Raw genomic sequence first — 27,505 nt, forward strand, 5'->3', positions numbered from 1 at the left:
TTGAGAATCCATCTGGTCCTGGGCTTTTCTTGATGGTGGGCTTTTGATGGCATTTTCTATTTCATTACTTATAATTAATCTGTTAAAATTGTGTATGTCCTCCTGATTCAGTTTGGATAGGTCATGTGTCTTTAGAAATTTGTCAATGTATTCAAAGTTTTCTATTTTATTGGAGTATAAATTTTCATAAGTTTCTAATTATCTTCTGTATTTTAGTTGTGTCTATTGTGATATTTCCTTTTTCATCATGTATTTTTATAATTTGAGTTTTCTCTTTGTTAGTGTGGCTAGGGGTGTATTAATTTTATTTATTCTTTCAAAGAACCAACTTTTTGTTTTGTCGAGTTTTTCGTTTCTTTTTTTTCAATTTCATTGATTTCAGCTCTGATTTTAATTATTTTCTGTCTTCTACTGTTTTTGGTATTGATTTGTTCTTTTCTTAATAGGGCTTTGAGTTATAATATTAAGTCATTTATTTGTTGAATTTTTATTCTTTTAATGAATGAGCTCAATGCAGTGAACTTTCCTCTTAGTACTTCCTGGTGCTCCCAGAGATTTTGGTATGTTTTATCAGTATTCTTATTTACTTCTAAGTATTTTTTATTTCATACTTGATTTTTTCTACTGTCCATTTATCATTTGATAGTATATTATTTAGTCTCCATGTATTAGAGTAGCTTCTATTTTTTATTTTATCATTGATTTCTAATTTCAGTCCATTGTGATCTGATAGAATGCAGGGTTTTCTCTCCATTTTTTGTATTTACTAAGCATTGCTTTGTGGCATAAGATATGTTCTCTTTTAGAGAAGGATCTGTGTGCTGCTGAGAAAAAGGTGTATTTGCTCATTGATGGATGATATATTCTATATATGTCTGTTAAGTCTAACTTATTGATTGCATTATTTAGTTTTATAGTTTCTTTATATTTAGTTTTTGTTTAGAAGATCTATATTTAGTTTTGTTTATCAGTAGTGATAAATATATATTAAAGTCACCTGGTATTATTGTGTTGTGGTCTATTTGATTTTCAAAATAGAGAAGGGTTTGTTTGATGTACATAAATCTTCCATTGTTTGGGGCATAAATATTCACAATTGTTATGTCTTGCTGATGTATAATTCACTTAAGTAGTATGAAATGTCCTTCTTTGTCCCTTCTGATTAACTTTGACTTGAAGCCTGCTTCATCTGATATGAGGATGGAAACCCCTACTTGTTTATACAATCCATATGAGTGATATGTTTTTTCCTATCCTTTCACCTTCAGTCTGTGGATGTCTTTTCCTAGGAGGTGAATCTCTTGAAGACAGCATATTGTTGGGTCTTGTTTTCTAATCCAATCTGCCAGTCTGTGTCTTTTGATTGGTGAGTTTAGACTATAAATATTCAAGGTTATTATTGAGCTATCATTTGTATTCCCCATCATTTTGATTTATGTCTGGTTTTTAATTTGACTTAGTTTCTCCTTTGATTGACTATTCCTTTAGTGTAGTTCCTCCCTTTGCTGGTTTTCCATTTTTTTTTCACTTCATCCTCATGGAATATTTTGTTAAGAATGTTCTATATTGCAGGATTTCTAGTTGTGAATTCTTTTAACTTTTGTTTATTAGGGAAGGTTTTTATTTCACCTCTAATACAAAACTTAATTTTGGTGGATTTAAAATTCTTGGTTGGCATCCATTTTCTTTCAGAGCTTGAAATATGCTGTTCCATGACCTCCTAGCTTTGAGGGTCTGAGTTGAGAAATCAGTTGAGATCTGAATTGGTTTCTCCCTAGATGAAATTTGTTTTTTTCCCTCGTGTGGCCTTTCTGATTGTAACCTTATTCTGTGTTTTAGTCATTCTCATTATAATATGTCATTGTGTGGGTTTGCTATAATTTTGTATATCTGGGGCCCTGTAAGCCTCTTGTGTTTGATTTTCCATTTCATTCTTTAGGTATGGAAAATTTTCTGATATTATGTCATTGAAAAGATTGTGCATTCCTTTGGTTTGTATCTCTGCTCCTTCATCTATCCCAATAACTCTTAAATTTGGTATTTTCATGTTATCCCATAATTCCTGAAAGTTCTGTTCATGGATTCTTACCATCTTCTCTGCATGGTCAACTTTATTTTCAAGATTTTTAAATTTTTCTTCATTGCCTGAGTTTCTGTCTTCCAAGTGGTCTAATCTGTTGGTGATGCTTTCTATTGAATTTATAATTTGGTTTATTGATTCTTTCTGTTTAAGGATTCCAGGATTTCTGCTTTTTATTTTATTTTATTTTATTTTTTAGAATTTCTAATTCTTTATAAAGTGATCTTTCACTTTCAGTATTTTCTCTTTGCTTTCACTCTTTATACTATCCTTTACTTTGCAGATCAGTTTAACCATGTACATTCTAAACTCCTTCTTGGACATTTCTTCTACTGTGTTATTAGTGGATTGTTATTGGAACATCTTGGTTTGTTTGGGACACTTTGTTCTCTTCTTTTTTCACGTTGTTTATGTGTTTTCCCATCTACTTGTATGGATCTGAGGCAGTACAAATTCTACCCTGTAGGTATATATTGTCCCTGAAGTTTTCCAGTACTTCACCTTTAAGGGAGAGACCAATATCAATAGCATCCAGTGTAAACAATATATAACCTTAAACCTAATAGCTCCCACTAATATGCTCCCTTGTGGTCTTAGTTCACAAATATTCTTGATATTACTTAAAGCTATTTTTATTGTTTATTTAGACACATTCTTTATACAATTTGCTCTAATTATTATATTCAATGGTTTTTGTCATTATTCAATTTTAAATGAGTGATATAGAAGAAGCATTTATTCCTGGCAGCATTAGGTTGAGATTTGTGATTTGCTTATTATAGAACAAATCACTTGTGAGATGCATAGCACCTAGTAGAGGCACAATCTTTGCACCAGTGAATATGGCATTTGACATAACACAGGACATGTGTAGTAAGATCATCCCCCCATCACAGTATTTATATTGGGGTGATATGACATTCCTAAAGAAGGCTTTAGTGTATTCCATTAAATGGATCACCTTTTATAAATGAAATGTAATATTAAATACAAAGAAGTTAATTTGACAAGAGATCAGGTACATGTATCCACTTAGCATTGCCTTTAAGTCTGTTGACTTACAGTGTAAAGAATGAATGTTGTTTATAGATAGTAAAATAACTATTCATCTTCTTAACAACTTAACTTAGGGAGCCATAAGGGAGAGCCCTGACCCACAGAACTGTGTCAGCTTCAGATACTTTTTATTGATAGATATCAAGATGACCACAGTGACATTGGGTGGGCCATATTTTGTTAACCATAACAAAGTTGAATCACCTGTTTGTAATGCTGTATTAAGTAATTTGAGATCACCATGGAAAAATAACTTTGGCCATATTAGTAGTATAATTGTAAAGTTGCAACCTTCCCTTATCTGAATCTTGAAGGCATTGGGCATAGTGATGATCCCATTTTCCCCCAACTCCTTGAGTTTTGTGTGAAGTGTTAGGTTTGTGTGGGAGGATTAGTTTTCTCTGCACCACCTAATTGTCAAACATGGGTGTATATCTGGGCATAAGTACACTGGACAAGGAAAATGTGTCAGAACTGAATTCCATTCCTTACTCACCAATCTGAGTGAGTCAGTAAAGCCACCATTTTAAAAATAGTCCTCCTTGGATTGTTACTCTCTGCTTCTGCCTGTTGCTCTGGTCTCATTTGGAGCCAATCTATCCCTTGCTCATTATACTACAGCCATCCTGGCCTTTGTTCCCATCATAGAACTTTGTACCTACTCTGCTTCACTCTTGGAAATCATTGCTCTCAGCTCTTATCAAAGCCTGGAGCTTTGACTACTAGCTAGATATCTCCACCTGTTGACCCAGAGTCATCTAAAATCCAACAGGGCCAAAAGTAAACAATTTTTCCTTCAATGTTACCTCCTCTGATAGTTTGTATCTCGATTGGTGATATTTCTATTCATCTCTCCCTCAAGCCAGAAACCTAGAATTTGTCCTAAATCCAGAGCAAAATTTCTTATTTTACCTCATGTTTCTTAACATTCCCAACTCCTATCCATCCCTATTATTAGAAGTTACCTCAGGCTATAACCATCTCTTTCTCCTATCGTATCACATTCAGTTTTGTCTGTATCAAATCTTTCTAACTTACATCTAGAATTATCTATTTTACACAAAAATCAGATCTTATCAGTTTACTCAAAACTGTAATGTGCTGGTCTCCAGAATAGAAAAGGTAGCTATTATTATTTGTCAGTTGAATGAATGGAGAACAAAGACTTTTTAAGTTTTTAATTAAACTTTGGGGCTCATATGGATTCTAGACTGTGTTGTCCACATCCTTTGAGGATTCAATTAAACTTTTTGTTTCTAAGTTTGACTTGCAGGTTCATAAAACTAGAATGAAAAACTAGTAGAGTGTTACAGTTTACAGGTTGTCTACAAGAACAGGTAGGACCTCGATGCTGAAAATGAGGCTCATGTGACTATAATTTTGTTCATCTTTTAGTAATAACCTATTAAATTTTTATGAAGACATTCTTAAGAGAACTCTTGAAAAATAATTTTTCCCCCTACCCATCTCTTATAATGAAAGAGAATGTCACTTTAGTGTACTGGATTTATATAGCTGGATTTCTGGAGGTTTGTCTATTATATCCAGCTTTCTGCTGGATATCTCCACTTGGATGGCCTAGAGTCATCTAAAATCTGCCATGGCTGAAAGTAAACTTAGTTCCTCTTTCAATGTCACCTCCTCTGATATTTCATATCTCAACTGGTGATATTTCTATCTCATGAGACTTGTCTCATGAAGCAAAGATTCCTTCTAATCATAACTTGACAACTGGTATTTTTGATTTCTGTTCAGATTTTCTAAATTTGTTCTGTTTTATTAATGAATCATTGAAGAACTCCTTACCTAAAAAGAACTTGCCAAACAATAAAAAGAATATATGATGACATTACAGATGTTTAAACATGCTTATCAGGTCAGAGATAGGAAAAGTTGAGCATGGTATTTCTTTTACTCCTTTTAATATTTGTTTAATGTTTTGGTAGACTTTTTTTTCATGTGTACTAAAATATACACAACATAAAATTTACCATGTTAACTGGTTTTTAAATGTACACTTCTATAGCAGTAAGTGAATTCACATTTTTGTGTCACTTTAGTATAATTTTTCCCTGAAATTATTATGAAATGTTAATATTTTCATGAATGAGACTCAAAGTTGTGCTTGTGCTGAATAAACAGTTTCTCTGGGGCTTATCAGAATTTTGTGAAGAAAAATGATTTTGTTTGTTGGGTTTTGTTAAGGAATTTGCTGCATGTCCAGCCTTATTAGGCTCAGATAGCAAATGTCAGTGGAAATTTATAGAAGCAGGTTTATTAATTTAGCTTATATGAATATGTTTTCCAATCTTAGTTTAATAATATGTTTAAACAGCTGAAAATCTTTTATTGTTAAAGAAGAAGGAGTCTCATTTAATCATAATTGGTATTCTGTTACTAACACTGGAACAACCATGTAGAAAATATGAAAAAAAATTAGAACAGTATTTGACCATTTTCTCCCAAAAGTTCAAAATTATTTCTAAGATTAAAAATCAGCCCTCATAGCACGAGAGTAGAGGATGAATATACTAAAAATTATAACATGATAAGCCAGGTACAGTGGCGCATGCCTGTAATCCCAGCAGTTTGGGAGGCTGAGACAGGAGGATCAAAACCAGCCTCAGCAAAAGAGAGGTGCTTAGTAACTCAGTGAGGCTCTGTCTCTAAATAAAATACAAAATAGGGCTGGGGATGTGGCTCAGTGGTCAAGTGCCCCTGAATTCAATCCCTGGTATCCCCTCAAAAAAATTATAATGTGAATATACCAGAAATAGTGCTCATACATGAATCAGTGTCTGTCTTATTTTAACAAATGATCAAAACATTTATCTCTTAGAGTTTTAGTGTTTTAATCAGCCTTTTCACTGCTGTGACTGAGACCTGACAAGAACAATTAGAGGAGAAAAAGTTAATTTGGGGTCTCACAGTTTCAGAGGTCTTCCATAGATAGCAGGCTCCCTTCCTCGGGGCTCAAGGTGAAGCAAACCATTATGGCAGAAGAGTGTGGTGGCTCACATGATGATCACATCATGATGATCAGCAAGCAGAGAGAAAGACTCCATTTTCCAGACACAAAATACATACCCCAAAGGCACACCCTCAAGGACCCACCCCCATCAGCCACACCCTACCCACCTTCACTGATTGGGTTAAGGTTATAACCCAATCACTTCTCCTCTAAACCTTCTTGCATTGTCTCACACATGAGCTTTTAGGGGGTTCTTCACATCCAAACCACGACAAACTATTTTGTGAGACTCTTCTTGATTCCCATTGGTGGGAAATGATTGTTTGAAAACTTAAACATAGACCGATAAGAATAGGAAGGATCAAGCTTGCTATCTAATTCTTGTACTCCACTAGGATATGAAGCCAAACATGAACTTAGGGAACAAAGGCATCAGAATGTGCTATTCATCCTAACAGAGTTAAAGTTTTTTGTTGTGCCCTGCTATAGGAAAAACTCCAGAGAAGGAGTGAGGGCCGGGGATGGGCTACTCAGTCTCTTGCTTTCATTCAGAGTGAAGAAAGTTAGTTTGAAAAAAAAATTGAAAAATTTCCTACTTTATAAAAATCACCTAGGTAGATGTGACCATTGGCATCAATTCAAACATCTGATTAACCAGAAACTTAGAAGAGCACATCTGAATTGATAATAAGCCTAACTTCTCTTGGAACATGTCCAAAGTACCTGTCTTACCCAATATGTAGATAATTGCAATGAATCCACTCTCATTACATCATATTTTTTGTATTTATTAACAAGGAAGATCTATAGCCAACACTTCATTTTTTTCAGTCTCTTTACCTTAACAGTCCCCTTCCTCACCACAAATCTGCCACGAGCTTCTTGAAGGGCATACAGGTGTGGGGTGCAGGTCTATGGCAAGGAGGCCATGGTTGTGAAGAAGGCCAGAAGGAGGTTTGGGGTCTTCCATCCTCCCAGCACACTGACACACCATTTTCATCTCCCTTGTCCTAACCCGTCAAAGCCAGAACATAGCATGACCAGTGTGATTGCTTTGAATCCAAAACTAGAGAAATATCAGCATCCTGAACCATTTCCAGCATATTGTAATATAATTTTGGCTCCAGTCATCAGCAGACAAGTTAATTACTTGTTCATACATGCTTTGGCCAGTTTTTAACTCATCTGGGGTTTGTAATAACTTTGGATTTTGTCCTTTGTGAGAGGACAATTTAAGAATCACATCTTTCCCACAGATTCCAATTTTAAGGAATTTTGGGATAGGTTTTGTAATCATGTAGGAATTGTAGGTCAAGGCAAGCAATAAGCATTATGGAGCAGGTGGCTTCTTTCACAGATGTGGTAGAAAATTATCTTTGGAAGGCTTATCTTACCAGGAAGGCAAGTGTTGATTTAAGGAGATATCATCACAAAGAAGAGAGGCTTATAAGAGAAAGCTATTGTGACAAAAGCAGCAGTTTTGTTCTCATAAATAAGCAGTGGCAGAGTCAAGAGCAGAGTGTTCAACAGTGGAGAAGGCTCGTACAATGGGGTGCATAGGGGCAGAGAAGCCATATGTGCATTTAGGGGAGCACTGGCATCCCATTGTAGGTTTGTTAGGAACTACTGTAGGCTTTATGACTCTGATGACAGTAATTCTATTTGGAACATGTTCTTATATAAAAATATTTTTAAAGCTCTCATTAGCATAAATGACATGTCAAGTGGTTAGTTTTAAAAGCTGTGTCACAGTCTAATTTACCATCCCAATTCACAGCTTTCCTCTTTGTTTTACTTGGTAGATTAATCCCATCTCAGCAGTGCCATTAGATGTCTGCTTTGATGGTGTGGGAAAATACACACAGCATCTGATAGTTCTGAGTGTGTAGGTCGTGACAAATTTAAATGTGTTCTAATAGAGCATATGTGTATAAGCAGCTGAAGATTTATAGTTGTTTTTTAACTTAAGGAAGAGGAAATTGACTACTGTGGGGTAATTAAAAATAGCAACTCTATGGAAAAACAAGAGCTAAGTTGTCAAATGCTGGGGCACCAAGAGGCAATATTCTGTAATCTAAATTGGGTAATTTATATCTTTGTCACTTGAAGATCTGATACATAGTTGAGTTAATAAATCATCCAACCAACATCCCATAACCAAAGCAAATTGTGTTTCCTTTTCTCAGGCAGGGTTTTAGCCTATTGAATAATAAATCACCCTGCCTTTCTTGAATCACAGGATAGGCAGGATTAAGGGCAATACCAATTAAGTAAGGTCCCAGAGAAGAGATTCTACCCTGTTTTAAAATAATGCTAGTGAAGAAGATGGCCCAGACTACTTTGGTTATACTTTTTGGTGTTGGAAACAGGTAACATCATGTGACTGTTTTAAAAATATTTTCAATTTATCACTGAAGAATATTCAGAAGTCAAGAATGAATTAACTTCTTGCTAATTCCCAATATCCTAGCCAGTGTCTGCTGATGGTGCTATAGTGGCAGGTATAGGAAGACATACTTTTTTTCTTTCCAAAAGAATAAATCTTATAAGCACTTGGAGTTTACAAAGAATAATTATGAGTATTTTCTCTTTTGAGTTCCCTAATAACACTATATTTTATGTGAGGATTACTAATTTCCATTTGAAAAGCAGAAATTAAGATTTAGAGAAGTTAAGTGAGTTACCCAAGATCACATATCTATGAGTGGAACAATTGACACTTGAGACAAGTTACTTTTACCTTGTGGACAATACCCTCTAGACCCTTTTCACTTCAATGCCTCTTTGGTGTGCTTATACAATTCGGTACTGTAAACATGCATTAAGGTGCTTTTTGGGAAATTTGTTACTAGGAGAATAATTTGAACCAATAGTGTATTTGGGAATATTGTTAAATTGAGTGTATAGTCTAGACAGAGGACATAAAAAAATATTCAGTTTTAAGTGGGATTGGTCAGATGGTCAATATAAATGAATTGACAGTGACAGAAGACTAAACTGAAATCTATTATCTTGTACTTATAATCTTATAATCTTGGTTTCAGTCATCAGCAGACAAGTTAATTACTTGTTCACACATGCTTTGGCCAGTTTTTAACTCATTTGGGGCTTGTAATGACTTTGGATTTTGTCCTTTGTGAGATGACAATTTAAGAGGGGACTGGACCTGTATATTAGGAAGGGCAATAGGCAAGGAAGCCTAAATACACTTAAGAAGCCACAAGACAGGTTATTAGCCCGCTTAAGATGTACTAGTCTGAATGGGTGATGTTTGATGTCTTATTGTTAAATGTTCTTAAGAAATCTGCTCAAATAAACAAATAGCAGTGATTTGTACTTAATACTTGATTTTGATTCAAAGGACACACAAGTATGTGAAAAAGAAGTTTCTTTCAGAGCCTAATCATATAAATGCTCTTTGCAATTTCTTTTCTGAAACAGTGAAAAGGTAAATTTTAGGCTGACCTCTGTTCAAGTAATCACACTGCCTGAGTGGAGCTTGAGAAGTCTCTAGAATGGCAATGCATTTGTCTGTTTTCTAAAGGAGAGTGATTGATTCTTCTCAAATTGTTTTACAGGATCCTTCAAACCAAAAGTGCGGTGGAAGAAAGAAAACAGTGTCGTTCAGCAGCATGCCATCGGAAAAGAAGATCAGCAGCGCACACGACTGCATCAGCTTCATGCAAGCTGGCTGTGAACTGAAGAAAGTCCGGCCCAACTCCCGCATCTACAACCGCTTCTTTACTCTGGACACAGACCTCCAAGCCCTTCGCTGGGAACCTTCCAAGAAGGACCTCGAGAAAGCTAAGCTTGATATTTCTGCCATAAAAGAGATCAGGCTGGGCAAGAACACAGAAACGTTTAGGAACAATGGCCTTGCTGACCAGATTTGCGAGGACTGTGCTTTTTCCATACTCCATGGGGAGAACTATGAGTCTCTGGACTTAGTTGCCAATTCAGCAGATGTAGCAAACATCTGGGTATCTGGGTTACGATACCTGGTTTCTCGTAGTAAGCAACCTCTTGATTTTATGGAGGGCAACCAGAACACCCCAAGGTTCATGTGGTTAAAAACAGTGTTTGAAGCAGCAGATGTTGATGGGAATGGAATTATGTTGGAAGATACCTCTGTAGAGTTAATAAAACAGCTCAACCCTACTCTGAAGGAATCCAAGATCAGGTTAAAGTTTAAAGAAATCCAGAAGAGCAAAGAAAAACTAACCACCCGAGTGACAGAAGAGGAATTTTGCGAAGCTTTTTGTGAACTTTGCACCAGGCCAGAAGTATATTTCTTACTTGTACAGATATCTAAAAACAAAGAATTTTTGGATGCCAATGACCTCATGCTCTTTTTAGAAGCTGAGCAAGGAGTCACCCATATCACTGAGGATATGTGCTTAGATATCATTAGGAGATATGAACTTTCTGAAGAGGGGCGTCAAAAAGGGTTTCTTGCAATCGATGGCTTTACCCAGTATTTATTGTCACCAGAGTGTGACATTTTTGATCCTGAGCAAAAGAAGGTTGCTCAAGATATGACCCAGCCCTTATCTCACTACTATATCAATGCCTCCCATAACACCTATCTCATAGAAGACCAGTTCAGGGGACCAGCTGATATCAATGGTTATGTTAGAGCTTTGAAAATGGGCTGTCGAAGTGTTGAACTGGATGTAAGTGATGGTTCAGATAATGAACCAATCCTATGTAATCGAAACAACATGACAACACATGTCTCCTTTCGAAGTGTCATAGAGGTGATAAATAAGTTTGCCTTTGTTGCTTCTGAGTACCCGCTCATTCTTTGTTTGGGGAATCACTGCTCTCTACCACAGCAGAAGGTAATGGTTGAACAGATGAAAAAAATCTTTGGCAATAAACTCTATACTGAAGCACCTTTGCCATCAGAATCCTACCTCCCATCACCAGAAAAACTAAAAAGAATGATCATTGTGAAAGGAAAGAAATTGCCTTCTGATTCTGATGTGTTAGAAGGAGAAGTAACGGATGAAGATGAAGAAGCTGAAATGTCTCGAAGGATGTCAGTAGATTACAATGGTGAACAGAAACAAATTTGGCTCTGTAAGGAGCTCTCTGATTTGGTATCTATTTGTAAATCTGTTCAGTATAGGGATTTTGAAGTATCTATGAAAAGCCAGAACTATTGGGAAATTTGTTCATTTAGTGAGACAGAGGCCAGCCGAATTGCAAATGAATATCCAGAGGATTTTGTAAATTATAATAAGAAGTTCTTATCAAGAATATATCCAAGTGCCATGCGGATCGATTCCAGTAACTTGAATCCCCAGGACTTTTGGAATTGTGGCTGTCAGATTGTGGCAATGAATTTCCAGACTCCAGGTCCAATGATGGATCTTCACACAGGCTGGTTTCTTCAAAACGGAGGATGTGGTTATGTTCTAAGGCCATCGGTTATGCGAGATGAAGTATCTTACTTCAGTGCAAATACAAAAGGCATTGTACCTGGGGTGTCTCCTCTGGCTCTTCACATCAAGATCATCAGTGGTCAGAATTTCCCAAAGCCCAAGGGAGCTTGTGCCAAAGGGGATGTCATTGATCCCTATGTTTGTATAGAGATCCATGGAATTCCAGCAGACTGTTCTGAACAAAGAACTAAAACTGTACAGCAAAACAGTGATAATCCTATTTTTGATGAAACGTTTGAGTTTCAAGTAAACCTTCCTGAGCTAGCCATGATCCGTTTTGTTGTCCTTGATGATGACTACATTGGGGATGAGTTTATAGGGCAATACACAATACCCTTTGAATGTTTGCAGCCTGGATATCGGCATGTTCCCTTACGCTCCTTTGTAGGTGACATCATGGAGCACGTAACCCTTTTTGTCCACATAGCAATAACTAATCGAAGTGGAGGAGGAAAGGCACAGAAGCGCAGCCTTTCAGTGAGAATGGGGAAGAAAGTTCGAGAATATACCATGCTCAGGAATATTGGTCTTAAAACCATAGATGACATCTTCAAAATTGCAGTGCATCCCTTACGAGAAGCCATAGATATGAGAGAAAATATGCAGGTAGGAGAAAAATCCCATGCTTTCTTATCCTTCCCTATTTATGCCTACTATTTTCTTACCAGTGAACATTGTGTTTTATTAATGACATGATTTGCAAAAACATTATCACAAATGTTGTGTAAACCTGTGTACCACTAAACTATAATACTTCCTGTGGTAAAGCAGATACACTTTGTTTCTAATGTCAATGCTGTGGTATGTTTGGCCTGACCTGTTAGTTAATGGAGTGTCAATGTAGCAAAATGCTCTCTCTATATATATTAAATAGTCTTAGTATATAATAGAATTCATATGTGAGAATGTATATATGAAAAAGTAGAATATAAAATATGTGTAATATATAAAATTATATATGCAAACACAGCAATACAAGTATATATGTAAAATATATTCAGACATGAATATGGAAAATAATTTGAAGTCATATAAAACAAAAATAAAGCCTATTGGATTTTTGTTTTAATTGTTTAAATGTTTAACAACAGTAATGAATTATTTCCCACAAGAAAAAATAAAACATAACAAAATCCAGCACTTAAAATTGTTGAAAATGATATTAACCTTCTCTTAGAAATGTGGTTTAATTTAAAGAATGTGGATTCTGGATTAGATCTATCCCTGCAATCTTTAGAAAATTATTTCAGGTCTCTAATCATGAATTTTCTCTGCATAAGGTAAGAAAATTAGTTATGCTTACACAGCAGGGTTATGTAGAGAGTTAAATGAGAGTGTATAGAAATTGTCCAGCTTTAATATAGAGAAAGTCAATGGATGGGTTTCCTTCTGTTCACGAATGCACATAAGAGAGAGTTGTGAACTTTTTCCATACTATTTAATATATTTATTCTAGGCTAGTGTTATTGAGAAGCAATCAAACAACAAATATATACTAATTAATTGTAGTGTGCATAGTGAATACATTTAATTCATTTTATTCCTTTAGCTAACATTTTATTTCAATCCTCACAAAAAAATTCCTGCTTTCAAAATAGCAATTAAACTTGAAGAGGTTAAGTGATTTCCCAAATATTATAGTTAATAAATAGTAATGTTAGATGTCAAATCCAGGAGTATCTAATACCAAAACCCATTCCAATTCACATGATATAGAACCACAAACCCATGACTCACTGAAAACTTTATTTTTATATAACTTCATAGAGGCATTCTGAGATAGGCTTAAAATAGATTTTAAATAGCCAAAATGGTGGAAAATAGTATTGTACATAAATCACATGTAAATAGTCGGATTGTGAGTATCTGACTAGAGGTGGGTTGCCTTAGCCACTCTTTTAAAAATAGGTGCAAAATATCAGCATCTTCTACATGGCAAATTCAGATATAATTTTAGTGCTATTGTATATACCTGTGTTAGATTAGTTATAAATCATTTCTATACCTGATTTTAAATACTAGAATTATATTTTATTTCTGTATAATTATTGAAATATATTCTTTTTTTTTTTTTTTTTTTTTTTTTTTTTTTTGGTGCTGGGGATCGAACCCAGGGCCCTGTGCTTGTAAGGCAAGCTCTTTACCAATTGAGCTATATCCCCAGCCCTGAAATATATTTAGAATATATATTAAGAAGAGTTGGTTTTAAGTTTTTTCTAGTTAGTACTGATAATACAATCTCAACCTATAGTACTTTGGATTAAGAGTTACCTGGAGCCTAATTGATAGAAAAAATGAATACAATCATTGTCCCTAAATTTCTGAGACAATAGGTTAGATATTGTTCACTGTTAATAAGTGTAAAATAGTTAAAATTATTATTTCAAAAATTTTTTAAAGATTGAAACATGGATGAATGTATCTGTACATGAAATGCATTTTCTCTGTGTGTGTGTGCATGCATGTATGTGCTTGCACACGTGTGTGCCAGGTGCTATTCTGATGGGATGACAAAGGAATGCCATTGACAGTCTAGTGGAGACTGGTGACCAATAACAGCTGCTACCTTGTGGGGAAAAGCCCCAAGGAGATGCCTTCTAGTATACATTGACATGTTTTCCTGATCATCATAATACAAATCAAATAAGATATTCATGCCCACCCAGTGCTAGTTTGTGTGACCATTCTAGTATGTGCAACCTTGGGTCACAATCTCTTTTGCTTTTGTTGCATATTTGTGGCAGCTACTAAAAACTGAGAAAGATGAAGCGTATATAATATGAATTAGCTCTCTCTGTGTTATCTTTGTGCATATTACATTTTCAGTTGATTATAATCTAGTGTACCTCAAATTATATATGTCTTTTTAAGAATATACTTGTATGTCAACCTGGGCATGCTGGGAGTAATGGGCCATGTGGCCAGATGTGTGATTCCATTTTTTTATTCCTCATAGAATGCAATAGTGTCCATTAAGGAACTGTGTGGACTCCCTCCAATTGCCAGTCTGAAGCAGTGCCTGTTAACCTTGTCCTCTCGGCTCATCACCAGTGACAATACTCCCTCAGTCTCTCTTGTGATGAAAGACAGCTTCCCTTACCTGGAGCCCCTGGGTGCAATTCCAGATGTGCAGAAAAAGATGCTGGCTGCTTATGATCTGGTAGGAAAACTGTAACTCTGTATTTCTTGTCTACGTGTATGGAAACTCCCTAAAGGCAGACGTCCTTTTGTGTAACTCCAATGACTAGCACAGAGTTACTGCCTTTAAAACATGGATTGAAGGTGGCAACCAGAGTTGGCCCACTTACTACTAAGTCACAGTGGAGGCCTCTCAGAAGATTTCTTGAACCTAGAACCCCCATCCCACCCCAGATTATAAATGGAGAATCTTTGCTTTAGCAAAGGATAACATATTTAACAAATTCTCCAAAGTATACAACCTCATCATCTGAAGGACTTTAGCTTGCAATGTGCAATTCACCTGAATATTTTTAGGAATAAATTTATGTCCCACAGCTGCCTTGTGATGGTTAGGACAAAAGACTTGTCTGGAATCTCTATTTCTGAGTCTTCTCTAATGAGCTTCTATAATAATATAATCTATATTCTGTCTATATTACCTTATTTTTCTGAATATATTATAAAATTTATTTTGTAATTAGATTTGAGAATAACTAAATTTTTGTATCTCCTAAACAAAATTAAGGAGCCAATGACAAACTTGGAAAAATTTGTAATGTATATTCCAGATAACACATAAATACACTTAAAATAAAAAAAATACATACAAATCAATAAAAAAAGATGGATAAAATCTTTTGTCAATTAAGATTAAGTTCAGGTGCATGCAAAAAATGCAGCCCAATCATGACTTTAAAACACAGGGTTATTCTTGCAAAAAGCAATCTGGCGACCAATCATCCAGGGCAACATTTCTTAAATCTTAGGAACCCAACCTTCTAGTTTTTTATTCTACTCTCCCAAAAGCATAATGCTTGTCCTTACAGCCCAAAATGGTACTGGAGCACCAACCATAACACCTGCATTCCAACCATCAGGAAAGATGATGGCAACTTGGATGAGAATGGTTTGGGCAAAGTGGGCAGAGGAGGCCCTGAGAGGACAATGACTTTTAATCATGTCAGAGTAAATCTCCTCACTCCCAAGCTGAGCAGGTCAGATGTGTACCTTACAAACTGATTTCCCCTAAAAGTTTAACAATGTAAAATGTGTAGAAAGAATACTTACGAGAAGGAAATAATCCCAAATGTAAGAAAAAGCAAGCTGATAAATTTATTCAAAACTTTTCCATTTAACTCTTTCCTACCTTGCCCCAGAGCACTACTAAATTCTTTCCTACAGGAAGTTGCCTCGCACTTTGTAAAGTTATATTCAATCACCCAAATGAAACCAATATTTTGCTTTGTCCATTTTACTTGCAAGGCCTCAAAACTGAGATCTCACCTATAAATGCTAATTGATACTAAATATCTTTAGACAGCAACTTTTTCTCCAAGGGAGATCTGTAGAGGAAAGGGACCAGAGGGAGGGAGAAGGGAAAAGAAAGGGGAAATACTGGGAAGTGATATTGGCCATGTTATATTATATATCGTGTGCATATATGAACATTTAACAACAAATCTCACAATTATGTATAATTGTAATGCACCAATAAAAATATGGAGGGAAAAAAGTTTTAGACCTGTAATTTTAAAAAATGTATTTATTTATTCTGAGAATTATTTTCCCTCCAAGACAATTCATTATATGCCTTTTGTTTTCCTTATTGATATATGTATAATTTTGTTTGCAATTCAAATTATTCAATGTTTGATTTTGAAAGCCTTGAAATCTCATTTCTCTGTTTATTTTGTTTGTATGGTATTACAAACAGAACAAAAAAGATTATCAAGGTACATTACCTTCTCTGAAATACCATATGGACTAATATTTGTAACTGGAATATAATATTATTAAAAATTATGCAAATCCTGAAGTAATAAAAAAGGAATGATAAGGAGAAGAAAGGCATATTCACTTCCTTAAAGGGCATTTCTTGGAAATAAAAGATTATTTTTGATTATTTCTTTAGTCTAGAGTTGACACAAGCACACGAATTTGCAAAGGAGAATGGGAAATGTTCTTTCAAGGGGCTATATAATAAAAGTTGTGTTAATCAACTTTTCAGCACTGTGACTAAAATACCTGACAAGATCAACTTAGAAGAGGAAAAGTTCATTTGGGGCTCATGGTTTCAGAGGTTCAGTTCATGTTTGGCTGACTCTTGCTCTGGGTCTGAGGTGAGGCAGAACATCAGGTAGACAGGTGTGGTGAAGAAAAGCTGCTCAGCAGAGACAGAGAGAGAAAGAGAGAGAGAGAGAGAAAGCGAAAGCCAGGGACAGATATCATCCAAGGCCATGCCCCCGGTGATCTGTTTCTTCTAGGCATGCCCCACTTGCCTACAGTTACCACCCATTATAGTTCATTCAAATTTATTAGTCCATCAAATGGATTAATCCACTGTTGAGGTCAGAGTTCTAATCATTGCCTAAAAGCCCCACATCTGAACCTTCCTGATTGGGGATTATGCTTTCAAAACATGAGCTTTTCAGGGAACATTTCTAGATCCAAACAAAAACAGTTGTCTTTCCTATTACTGAGAAAAAGGGGACAATTAATATTGGGGGACAACAGACTTTACTACAGAGGTGAACAAGAAATCTGTACACTGTCCCCTGGCAAGAAAAACAAAAATTTGAAACATATTTAACCTTTGGCATGTTTTTTCTTTGAAAGATAATACATCTGATTAAAAATTTAAGGAACTGATACTTTTATCCATCTACTTCTAGTGGGTAAATACATTGATATATATTTCAAAAAGAAATATTTGGCAATCCAATTTAAAATATTTATTCATTTGCTCTACATATTTCCTTTCTTCGGATTTATTCTAAGACAATAGATGTGCATAAATATTTATTTTTAATAATGTCAACATAGAAGAATTAGTTAAATAAAATATAGTAATCTATATAATGAATTCTTTGAAGCCATCAAAATCATGTGTTTGAAGACTATTTAATGATATGGAGACAACTCATAATGTGTTTTGTGAAAAACTCTGGTTATAAAAATAGTCACATTGGGATTTAAACTATATTTATATGTGTGTGTACTAAAATGCTAGCAAGACATTAATAGTGATTATTTTTGTAGGAGAGTGTGAATTTTATTTTCTTGTTCCTGCTTTTCTGTTTTTTTTTTTCTGCATTTGCCAAACTCTTTAACATGAATGTGACCAATTTTATAATTGAATAGAAATAAATTTTGAGGAAGAAAAGACTAATCTCTTATTATTGAAAAATAACTAGAAGAAAGATATTTGGGATAAACATTTTATGACTGAAAGAGAAAAACCTCTACAGAGCATATTCTGCCTCTAAGTGCCTGACTGTCCTCCAGGGTTGCTGTGGGAAAAGTTCACCCATTGCCTGTATCTCATTTTTCATGAAATCAATTTTTTCATCATGGAAGTGGGGATTGAAAGCCGTTCAGTGAATAGGTATAATTGCCATCTAAGAGGTGAAATTAGGGTACTAGTTGCCATAGAGACAGACAGCAGAAATCACTTATTCTCTTGTAAGCTAAGAAAGAAAATCATTCATTGAGAGGGGAGCCAGGCCCCTGCAGCTCAGCCTGTAAGAAGTAGAAAAGCACCTGGACTGCGGCTGGCAATTGTTGTTTCACAACCCAAGTGTCCAAATGGTGTTTTTGTCTTTTTCAGTTTTATCTGCTAAAGCCAAATCTGAATATTAGCCTTTTTCTCATCTGTAGTTTTAAAATGCAACTTGTAATTGCAGGTAGAGCATGGTTTCCCAAAATTTAAAATAGGAGGTTACTTAGAAATCAAAATTACTTATAATGAAGTCTTCATTTAGTGTACCTTAGGACATGATTTCTCATGTTGGTAGGGAATTGAGTATAAATATCCCTATGCCAATGGTAATCTCAGTGCCTGGCCAAAGTGATTAAAAACACTATTGATATTTCTACTGGATATCTCTTTTGGGGGAGTCAAGGGTGGGTAGGGGGAGATGCATATAAAGATGATATTGGTCTTGAAAGTAAGAACATCTTTTTTACTTTTTAGGATTCGTACTGTATTAGTCAGCATCTTTAATGCTCTTGGTGTATTGGGGTTTGTATTTATTTTAAAGGAGTCTCCTGAGATACTCTATAGATCCAGGGTGATCATTTAAAAACATATATCATTTTTATGCTTAATATTCTCTAATGACTTCCCATTAAAATAAAATTAATCCCCCTAACTATGACTCTGCAGAATCATTTATGATCTAACCTGCTTTTGCAATCTTAACTGCCTCTTCCAACCTCACTGCCTCTGCAGCTTCACCCCTACACTCTCTTTTGTTCCATTTTCTCTAGCCACTCAGACTTTTTTCCTTCAATCAGTTCATGCCTGTTCCCTTCCCCAGGGAATGAATGTTCTTCCCTGTATGGATTGGTGCTTCATCACTTAATTCTTAGCCCAAATGTCATTTCCTTAGAGAAGCCTTCCCTAACTACTGTTTGCATCTGTCACTCTTATCACCTAGCCATGAATTTTTCCATCATCCTTCTTAGAAGTTTGGTTTTGTTTTGCTTGGTCTTTTTAAAGTTTTTCTTTTATCTTCTTGCCTTTTACCCCTCAACTGGAATGCATACTCCATGAGGGCAGAGACTCTGTCTGCTTCCTATTATTATCTCTACCAACTAAAATACTGCTGGTATGTATATATATATATATATATATGTGTGTGTGTGTGTGTGTGTGTGTGTATATATATATATGTATATACATATATATATATGTGATAGCAATTAATTTTAGTTGAATTTTAAAAAAGAAGCATCTACTGCCTGTGCAAATAATGTAGTTTTCATCCTATAATTGAATTGTTTTATGGTTAATCATTCAATCTTTTTTGTTTTGCCTCTCTGATACCACCCTTGAATTATTCCCTATTGTACATATTTGGTTAAAAATCTATAGAGTAAGGCAAAACTATGAAAACGGTAAAAAGATCAGTAGTTGTCAGGGTCTGCAGTTGGGGGAGGATGAATAGGTAGAGCACAGATGATTTTGTTAGGCAGTGAAATTTCTGTATGATATCATAATAGGGATGCATGTCATCACACACTTGTCAAAACCCACAGAATGTACTACACCAAGAGTCAACGCTAATGCAAAATATAAACAGTAGGACCAGGGTGGGGGCAGAGGTAGAGTGAGAGGCATAGGGGAGCTTTCTGTACTTTCCACTCAATTTTTGTGTAACTTAAAACTTCTCATAAAAAGTAAAGTGTTTTTTTTTAAAAAACCCTACATTTTTTTCTACTAGTAAAAACTTATTTGGACAAATAAGGCAAAGGAAAAAAAAAAAAATCCAGGGCATATTACCTAGTAGTGGTGGGGGCAGGGGCAGAGTTTCCAAAATAAATAGCTTGGATTCAACTTAGATTCAAGTTCCTTGAATGTTTAGATTTCCTAAAAATGGTATTGGATCACATAGATGCCATCCAAGAAGAAAAATTACACCCACCCAAATCATGAAGTCTATGTTCAGAATAAAAAAAAAAAAAAAAAAAACACTTGAAATCTTTTCTGAACAAATAAAAATATATGACATATTTCAGTGTTGTTAGAAACAAATCAGACAATGTAATTAACCCTAACCTACATTTATTGAAATCCAACTTGACTGCATCAAATTATGCTAGTTATTAGGGGGAAACAAATGGAAATATTCTTGAAAACATTGACCCTGAGTTCATCAGTGAGATTTTTTTTTCTTCTTCTAAATTTAGCTTTCTATAGTGACCTGAGATGGTCACTATTCATTACTAAGTACACATTCATTTAGTATTTGGAAATATTTCCTTAAGGTTTTAAAATTTAGTCTTAAAAGTCATATTAATTTTAGAGTTGCAATTATAATTCTATTATAGCAACTGTGTTAATATCAAGAAATCAAAAACCAAATGTACTCTGAGTAGAGTGGGGCTATTAACATGGCATTATTTCAGAAGAGTGGGGAGGGCATACTTTTTCTCCAGTCTTAACACATCTTATGTTTTCTGCCTTCTCCCTGGAATTTTACATTTCAAAATTATAGCCAATCCCTTAGGGTTAAGACTTTTTATTTCCTTTAAAATGCAAAAACATTTCTGAATCATACACATCAGATTATAGTAATTCATTCATACTTTTATGAATTTAAGAGATACTGTTCTACAAGCAGATTTTGGCTGGAAAAAGGGAGAGATCATATTGACACAGGGTTTCCCAAGTCTGGGTAAAGTGAGGGTGTGGTTGCACAAAGAACTACAATTTTTTTGAGAGTAGCCCTGTCACAGCTGGAGGTGATAAGTGTTCAGCTTTTAAAAGGCACCAGCGGGAACTGGGAACATTATCAATCCCAAACTCAGGCTGGCAGAAAAGACCCTGCAAGTTAAAGGTGGCACTGGCACCTCCTTCCCAGTGTGAGACATGAAGAGAACTGTTAGTGTTAGAACCTTTGCTTCAGTGCTGCCTCGGTGGCTCTGCAGTCTTCAGAATGGTTTTTCAGGACAGTCCCTGAACTTCATTTGAAATCAGAAGACCATTTCTGTGATTTTATTGAGCTGTAATGGGTGGCGGGGGGATTCAAGTCTCTGAAAAAGCAAGCATCACTTGTCCACTCTGGATTTTAAATATCTCACTGAAATAGGTAACATTCACAGAGTCACTGCTTCTAAGGCTGTTAGCATCATGTATTTTGCAAAAAGTAAGTAAATAAATAAAACAAAGGCCATATATTTAGAAATGCTGTTTCGAATACACATACATACATGTATTATTTAGAATTAATTTAACTTTGGGAGGTTGTTAAAAAATGAAAATTGGTCACGGAAAGAATTGCCTAGTGTTAGAGCCATAAAATGGTGATTTTTTAATTTCATAAGGATTTACAGAGGCCTCCTTTGCACAAGCCACTGTTAGATGCTGTGAAACGTATGCAGACCCTGTTCTCCAGGGACTTACAGGCAAGTGATGTGACCTGGTAAGTCCCAGTCAGCCCTAGAAGTTTATGACTGCCCAAACTCAGGTGTTTCTCATTATTTAAACAAACTTTCCTTTGGGATTACTTAACAATTTGGTAGGACTATCAAAATTTGTTTGAATGTTTGGATATTTTTCATTCTACATTAGTATTTTTATGCATATAGGTGTAGTATTATTTTCAAAATCCTTCTTTAGCCTCAGCCCTAACCATTTCCTATGGTTACATTTCTATACTTGATTACGGGACTTGACCTGCGTACCTCAGGGACAAACAAATTTAGCAGGTCAGAAACTGAGTTCAGGGGCTGTGGTTGTAACTCAATGGTGGAGCACTTGCCTAGCATGTGTGAGGCACTGAGTTCGAGCCTCAGCACCACATAAAAATAAATAAATAAAATAAAGGTATTGTGTCCATCTATAACTAAAAAATTAAAATAAACTAAATTGAGTTCATCCTTTTATTTCCTAGGTAGTCATTCACTCTTTTCTGACCACCACAAAAGATCATGCAAATGATCCCAAATTTCTCCAAATAAATTTAAAATTCTCTCTATTAACCCCAATAAGGTTTTTGAATTTACTATTTGATGTTAGAGAGATCTAGTGCTTCTTTCCTCACAGTAGGTCTTGTAAGATTCATTTCCATACATTGTCAGTCAAGATTCTTACCTAGGTGCTCTCCTGTCTGGATTTTTCAATTATGTAAAACTCCTTCACTTGGTCTCCGCCTTGGAACAATCATCCTGTAATTATATTTTTAATTTACCCATGTTTTACTGAGGCATAATTGATAAATAAAAATTTCACATGTTTAAGGTGTATAATGTAATGTTTTGATATACGAACACATTACCTCAGTCTTCATCCACCAGTGATGGCATGTTTCCAACCCCCCTTCTCCATTCTTTTTGCTTGAACTCTCTCCTCCAGTCGGTCTGATGTATTTCCTACTTCCTTTTCATTTTGCATCCCTGTATCACTTGAAATACCTTCCCAGACCCACTTCTCCATCAATTTAAGTCCATCCTTTTGTCCTAACTTTTCTAAAAACTGACCTTATCAAGAAAACATTCATTTGTGACTTTATGTGATGTATGTGCAATATACACCACATACTAAGAATGTTAGTAGTTCTGTCCAAATGAGAGATGAAAAAACAGAGGCAAATAGCAGCACGACTAGTTGTGATATAAAGCATGACAGCTAAGAGAAATTGTAAAATGTGGTGGGAACACATATGGCCACTTGTAAAATAACACTTTTCTACATATTTTGTTTTGGTCTTTAGTCAACTGAACAAACATGTTTTGGGTACTTGTTATGTGCAAGGCATTGTGCAAGGTGTTGGGGGAAAGAAATGATATGAAGGAAAATTTCTATCCTTGAGGAATAGGCATTCCTGATGGGGAGGCAGGACTTACACCTAAAAGGGGAAGGAGCAGTGATACACTGTCGCCAGAGAGTGGCCAGATGATGTTTTATGTCCAGAGCTGGAGTCCAAGGACCTTGAATCCCATGGTACAGTTCACAGTGACTTGTAACACACCTGCCCATCCCTACTTCCAGCATGGTATTCAGCAGAATTTCATTTCCAAATATTTTTAAAAGAAAGTTATCTGACCTTTGTGTAATATTTTCTTCAGATAGCTGAGTTTTATCTTTCTTAATGTTCTATCCTGCCTAATTTTTCATTACTAGTCAAGAAGAAATACATAGCTTGTCTTTTTATGTGGTTTAAATTAGCGTGAAAACTTTGGGGCAGTTAGTGTTTTGAATATATCATTCAGAGGTGGAGAGGTCCCAGGGGACTGCAACTGTAAAAATAAACCCAAAGCATTCTCCAGAGGAGACTTCTGTGCTGCAGCGTTGAACATTAACATAAAAGTTAAAACTTTACCATGGTAAGGGCAACAGATTGTCTGAAGTTAAAAAGAAGTCAGAGACTATGAACCAAGGGCTAATCTTTTGCTAAGTCAGTTGGGGCGTGATTTGGAGAGCCATTGATTGTGCTAGCCTGAGAAGGAATTTAGCAAAACAGAGTTAATTGCTGCGCGATCACACTTACACTGGAACTGATACCTGGCAAGTATCACAAGCCAAACCTAACGGGTTAGATTAAATATATTCCTTATGTCAGTATTATTACTAGTATACATTCAGTCTCGTAATGTGTTTAAGTTGTAGGTATATCTATAGTTTCCTACTACAGTTTTGCTTACTGAAGTCAATTTGAGTAAAAATGAGACAAATCTGATATTCTCCTTTTATCATTCTCATTGTGAGGTTTGTGTGGAGCTTTTTATTAGTTTACATTTTAGAACATATGTTGCTTGTATAGTATTGGGGACTCAGAAAAAGCACCTCCCCTGGCATGTGCCCAACCAGAAATGGTAATTTAAAAGGAAGACGTGGTACACTCTGCATTGAAACTTCCTTCACTGGTGGGTACTGACATATTTTCTGTATGAGAGGAATTGTTAGCATCTTAGGGGCAACAAAATTTTCACTTGGTTTCAGGGGTTCCAGGACACTGGATATCAGAGATACATCAATAAGCAAATATTTCAGACTGACTTATTTGTGGAATGAATTCTCAAAGTTGACTCCGCATTCCCAAATCTTCAAGTTCTTGCAAGTTCTTTAACTTTTAGTTAAAGGCCATAAGGTAGTCAGATTAGCCTGAAAATTCTGGAGAAGGGTCATGAAAGCTCAGCTGTTTGGCAATTTTTGTGAATGAGCTGAATTGTAATGACAGTTGGATAAAAACAAACATTTCTAATGATTTCTGATAACTGGGAAACAACTGGAGAGGGGGAAAAAAAAGGTAAAATGGATTTCTTTATGCAGAAAGCAGCTCACTGCAGTAGATCCTGTCACCATCACGAATGTGGAGACAAATGTCCTTTGGCTTACTCTGTGTGAGTTTTCTTGTCCTGTGCCACCATAAATCAGGCATGGAAATGTGACATGGGGGCAGTCCCAGGACAGAGGGTGCTTCGTTGCAAACACCAACGACAGTGGACTTCCAGTTAGCTTGCAAATATTCTGACTTTGTTTTTGTTTCACAGAAAGCTAACCATCTTGACAGGGTTGATTTCTTATAAACAAAATATGCCAATCTATTAATTATGCTTTTATCTGTTTCTTTTAAAATATTTAAGGAATTAAAAAATTAAAGGAAATCATCTCCATTCTAGTTAACAAATATACAGGTAACAGCAATCTGATTTACAAATGTACCAAGTTTAATAAAATTCAAGTCTTATTTTCAACAATGTGGGCAGATGAACCACTGAAGAACCAATGAACTACAACACAGTGTTTTGATTAGAAGGAAGGTAAGAGATAGATTGGTCATTTCAGGTCTTAAGAGAAGAGAATAAAGATGCTGGAGTAGATTAACTTTGTACTGACTCACATATTCTCAATCAGTAGCCTTTTACAAGGTTTCTGACTCCTTCCTGGAAAAGCAGTGGATGCACATTATGTATATTTCTCACTGCATTTCATAGGAATAATGTTTACAATGTTGTATATGTGTTCTGAATGAGACTTGGAGGAAAAAGCAGTTCCAGCCCTCCAAAAAATTATTTTCATGATACTTTAGTTAAGGGATGCTACTTTATTAAATGTTTATCACCAACTTGGACCAGTAATAGGAACTCTACACTTCAGTGTAATACTGGTATCACAGAAAAACTTATAAGCTTGGGTCTGCCCCTCAAAAATGCCTGGATTCTAGACTAAATTACTTTTCTAGTTCTGTGGCTTTGGGATTTGGTCAAGTTAACTTTCAGTTCTGTTTTTAATATATCTGTGAAATGGGATTGTCCATGATAGACTGTCTTTTAGCTGGCTTCTGAATAGAAAGCTCTATGGATCTAGGAATTTAGATATAATCCAGGAAAAAGTTGGAATCTGTGGAAAGTTCTGGATTCTGAAAGGATAAAAGCTATTTTTTTTTTTTTTCAGTATTACTAGTTACATTGATTCTGGGAAATTAAACTCCTTACTGGAAGAGCTGAAAGGACAGTTTATTTTTAATACAAATTAGACAATTTAATCCATATCTGAGTAAACATTACTGTCTCCCACACACCTCTGCTTAGGACACATTTAACACATAAAGTAATGCCAACCTTATCTGGGTAAGTACTCTGTTCTTTTAGATACAAAGAGTGGCAAGGAAATGAGATCCATGTGACAGAACCAAAGAGAAGCTCTTTGTGTTATAACAACAGGCAAAAGCAACTGAGAGCTCAGGCTGAGACATCAGATATGCCAATCAGTGTTTCCGAAAGTATCAGAGAAATAGAAAGGAAATGAAACTCAAATCAGCCATTTTTTTCCCTAATAACCTAGATAAATTAGTTGGTTGGAAGGAAAGTTTGAAATTGTTGTCTTAAATGCAGTTTGGAATTATTGGTATATTTCAATCATCCATCTTATTAGTTTTCTCTATAATTACTAATAATTGAAAACTGACTGTAGAAAATAATTAGAATAAAATTATCCTACATATAATGGAAGTAGTCATCATAAGGAAGATCAAATGCTCTAGTGAGAACAGTTCACGAAGCAGTGATTTTAAGTTCTGAGAATATTATGATGAGGTGTTTTAGGGTATAATTTGGTCCTTTTATACCTTTATTACTACAAGACTGCAGGTAGTCTGCTGAGGAATCTCAAAGGGAAGTTTCTTTGTTTTGAAAGGTGAAATCACACTGGGCTATCTCTTTATGAAGTGATCTATTTAGAAAATGGAGAAAAGAGAAATTTCTTACACTATGGGGTTAACAAATACTTTCTTGAACTATAGGGTTTATTATATGTTTTGGTCTTGAATTTATTTTACCTAGAATAAAAAATGAGGTTTTAACATTTATTTTATTTTCTAATACTTCAGTATTGTATTTTCTATAGGGTAATCTCATTAGGTTTATGTTTATCTTTCAGGACTCAGTTTAAAAGGGAATTAAGATCTTATATATATTACAGAAAAGTGGAAAAGATTTGGGAGGAAAAGAATGGAGAAACCTAGACACAAAAAGAGATTAAAATTCACTGGACTGGAGCCATGACTCAGTAGTATAGCGTTTGCCTAGCATGTGTGAGGCACTGGGTTCCCTCCTCAGCACCACATTAAAATAAAAAAATTAAGGTATGATGTCCACCTACAACTAAAAAAAGTATTTTAAATTTTTTAAATATTCAGAAAGGCAATTACAGGTTTGAGAAGTGATCAGTAATAAAATCTTTTGTTGTGCATATATATGTGGGTAGTAGAGAGTGAGAAGAAATAAGTATCATGAAAGTAAACTAGAAAAAATGTGATTATACACATGAAGGATCTGGGGACACAAAGGTAAATGATATTGGGTCTTTTTCTACTAGAATTACAGTTTGCTGAAGAAGTGAGGCTGTAGAATATCAAAAAGGTAAGTAATAAATTATGATTCAAGGTAGAAAATAAGAAATCCTGTGAACAGATTTGTTTTCTTTTTTAAAATTATTTATTTTGAACAGATTTAAAAAAAAAAAGAATATGCTGAAAATTTGGAGGTGACAAGGGGAGAGAAGGGGAAATCAGGAAAGCAAGGGAGGGAGGGGTGCTGAAGTGAGCTTTCAGATCTGGTAGGATTTTGACCAGGAGACTTGTCTAGGGAAGTTTTCCCTTATAGAATGTGTGGAAGGAGCAGCCAACAGAGTACATTTAGGAAAGTGTAATTCATCAGGCAACTGGGACCTAGAGGAACTGGGGAACCAACAGGAGGGAAGGCTCTGAGGCAAATGGGCCTGGAGCTCAGAGAGATGCAAACTCTGGAACAGACAAATTTTCCTTC

General features: G+C 35.3%; 1 protein-coding gene across 3 annotated transcripts in view; it reads left to right on the top strand.

The window, feature by feature from the left end:
- Plcl1 (phospholipase C like 1 (inactive)) overlaps window positions 1-27,505 on the top strand; it is a 350,580-nt gene that overhangs the window by 278,842 nt on the left and 44,233 nt on the right. For all 3 annotated transcript variants that reach the window (XM_047545124.1, XM_047545122.1, XM_047545123.1), the window contains exons 2-3: window positions 9,686-12,160; window positions 14,511-14,714. In XM_047545124.1, coding sequence (XP_047401080.1) covers window positions 9,740-12,160; window positions 14,511-14,714 — 2,625 coding nt within the window. In that variant the 5' untranslated portion in view covers window positions 9,686-9,739. The remainder of the gene's footprint in view (window positions 1-9,685; window positions 12,161-14,510; window positions 14,715-27,505) is intronic.

This window comes from Sciurus carolinensis, chromosome 3, assembly GCF_902686445.1.
Source record: "Sciurus carolinensis chromosome 3, mSciCar1.2, whole genome shotgun sequence".
Lineage (NCBI taxonomy): Eukaryota > Metazoa > Chordata > Mammalia > Rodentia > Sciuridae > Sciurus > Sciurus carolinensis.